A 2,068-nucleotide genomic window follows, 5' to 3' on the forward strand; every position below is an offset into this window, starting at 1 on the left:
GGTAGAAATGACGAGGAGATGATCTCCACTGCTCTGGGATACATCGCGCACCTGGTATTCATGCTCAGCAAATATCTCCAAGTGAACCTCCGCTATCGCGTGGTGCCATACTCTTCCCGGTCCTTTCTGAAAGACGAGATCAACGACCCTCAGGGCGAGTACCCGCTGTACAGGAGAGGAGTCGAGAGGGAACGTCATGAGAAGGCCATTCGTTTTCTTCGCAAGGACGTGGAGCAGGTACATTCAGTTGATTATGTGTGTTGTGCTGTTATGATATCTGACGTTGTGAATGACTGTAGCTTCTGTTTGCACGAAGCTTGGATCCCACACTAGAAGCGCCTATTCTGGCTCGACTAAAGGAACTCACGGATGCTGAGAGCGCATGGCTTGCGATCGATCGGAATCTAAGCAACAATGCAAGTAGTAGCAATGGCACCGATACGGGCGCCATCGTGACCAGGTAGACTATACGAGTGCTGCAAAGTGAAGCATGTAAGGAGTCTGGACCTGAATTGACCATTCAAAGAATAGTAGTTAGACGCTTTTTTTCCTTTTCATTGTTCGGTGCATTGACGTGCTTGTTAACAAGATGGCAACGTAGGTACGTTGCAGATCTTAAAGCTTGGAGCTAGCAGTGTCTTGCGGGTAGTGGTTCTTGTACCAGTGACGTGCAATGTCCTCGCGCGTGCAGATCCAAGCGTCCTCGAAGCTCTGAACATAGTCCAGGAAGCGCAGCAGAGCGGCGATGCGTCCCGGGTGGCCCACCACGCGGCAGTGCAGCCCAACCGACATCATCTTCGGCTGTCCAGCACGTCCTTCAGCCAGCAACACATCAAACGCATCCTTTAGGTAGGTGAAGAACTGGTCTCCGGAGTTGAAACCTTGCGCCGAAACGAACTTCATGTCGTTGTTGTTGAGCGTGTACGGGATGACCAGATGCGGACGTCCGTATTGAGTGTTCCAGTAGGGCAGGTCGTCATTGTAGGCGTCTGCATCGTAGAGGAAACCTCCTTCCTCGACCACCAGGCGACGGGTGTTGACGTTCGGCTTGCCCTGGTAGATGCCCACTGGACGCTGACCCAGCAGCTTCTCGTGGACAGCCACAGTCTTGCGAATATGTTCACGCTCTGTAGCCTCGTCAACATTTTGGTAGTCGATCCAGCGGTATCCGTGACTAGCGATTTCCCATCCGGCATCTTTCATCGCCAGAGCAGCCTCTGGGTTCTTCTCGAGCGCGAGGCCCACAGCGTAGACGGTGAGTGGCATCTGACGCTCCGTGAAGGCGCGATGCAGACGCCAGAAGCCTGCGCGGCTACCGTATTCATACAGCGACTCCATGTTCATATGGCGCTGGCCCACGTAGGGTACAGCACCCACGATATCGGATAGGAGATGCTCGGACGCAGCGTCGCCGTCCAGCACATTGTTCTCGCCGCCCTCCTCGTAGTTGAGGACAAACTGCACAGCCAGCTTCTTGCCGCCTGGCCACTTGGGGTCAAAACCGCGCTGCCCGTAGCCTACGAAGTCCCGAGTAATGTTCGGCATGATCGCGCTCTCGTTAGATTCTGCAATCGTTGGACTACTGGATACTACTAATAAGACTGCGACCGCAATCACAATGTTGAATACTCGGAGCATGGTGAAGGGGTAGTTTGAGGTGTTGTGTCCACGATGAAATTAAAAGTGCGCTTCCGAAGTTGCGGCGACCAGCACTAGTGATTCACTGGCAGCCAAGACGCTTCATACTTACCTACTACGTGTACCTACTTGCACTGCGTTCACCTCTCAGTGAGTAGTATTCAGTGAATACTATTCAAGTATCACGAACGTTAATGCTTACGGACGCTTGCGTACAATCCTACCTGCAGCACTGCGACCAGTCCTTCTAGCCGCTACAATAGACTAGACAAGACGCTTTCTACCTATTGCGACCAGCCTCAAGCCCCAAGACTTGGCCAAGGCCCCATTGAACGTAAGGTGGAAAAGCCACAGAATCAGGAGCTTTCGACTCAAAACACGTGCATTCACAGATAGGCAGCACTAAAAAAAACCTGCTGCCAATCAGAAA

At 52.6% G+C, this 2,068-nt stretch overlaps 2 protein-coding genes across 2 annotated transcripts; one reads left to right on the plus strand and one right to left on the minus strand.

The window, feature by feature from the left end:
- Positions 1-18: 18 nt before the first annotated feature.
- PPTG_01440 (hypothetical protein) lies at positions 19-357 on the plus strand (the record flags this gene model as incomplete). Its single annotated transcript, XM_008894748.1, has 2 exons — positions 19-237; positions 334-357. 2 exons carry the CDS (start codon positions 19-21, stop codon positions 355-357), a joined length of 243 nt encoding a protein of 80 aa, XP_008892996.1.
- An 89-nt stretch (positions 358-446) lies between these two features.
- On the minus strand, positions 447-2,063 carry PPTG_01441 (hypothetical protein). The gene has a single exon (XM_008894749.1). It carries the CDS (start codon positions 1,636-1,638, stop codon positions 616-618), a length of 1,023 nt encoding a protein of 340 aa, XP_008892997.1. The 5' UTR covers positions 1,639-2,063; the 3' UTR covers positions 447-615.
- Positions 2,064-2,068: the final 5 nt, after the last annotated feature.

This window comes from Phytophthora parasitica (assembly GCF_000247585.1).
Source record: "Phytophthora parasitica INRA-310 unplaced genomic scaffold supercont2.3, whole genome shotgun sequence".
NCBI classification, from domain to species: Eukaryota; Oomycota; class Peronosporomycetes; order Peronosporales; family Peronosporaceae; genus Phytophthora; species Phytophthora nicotianae.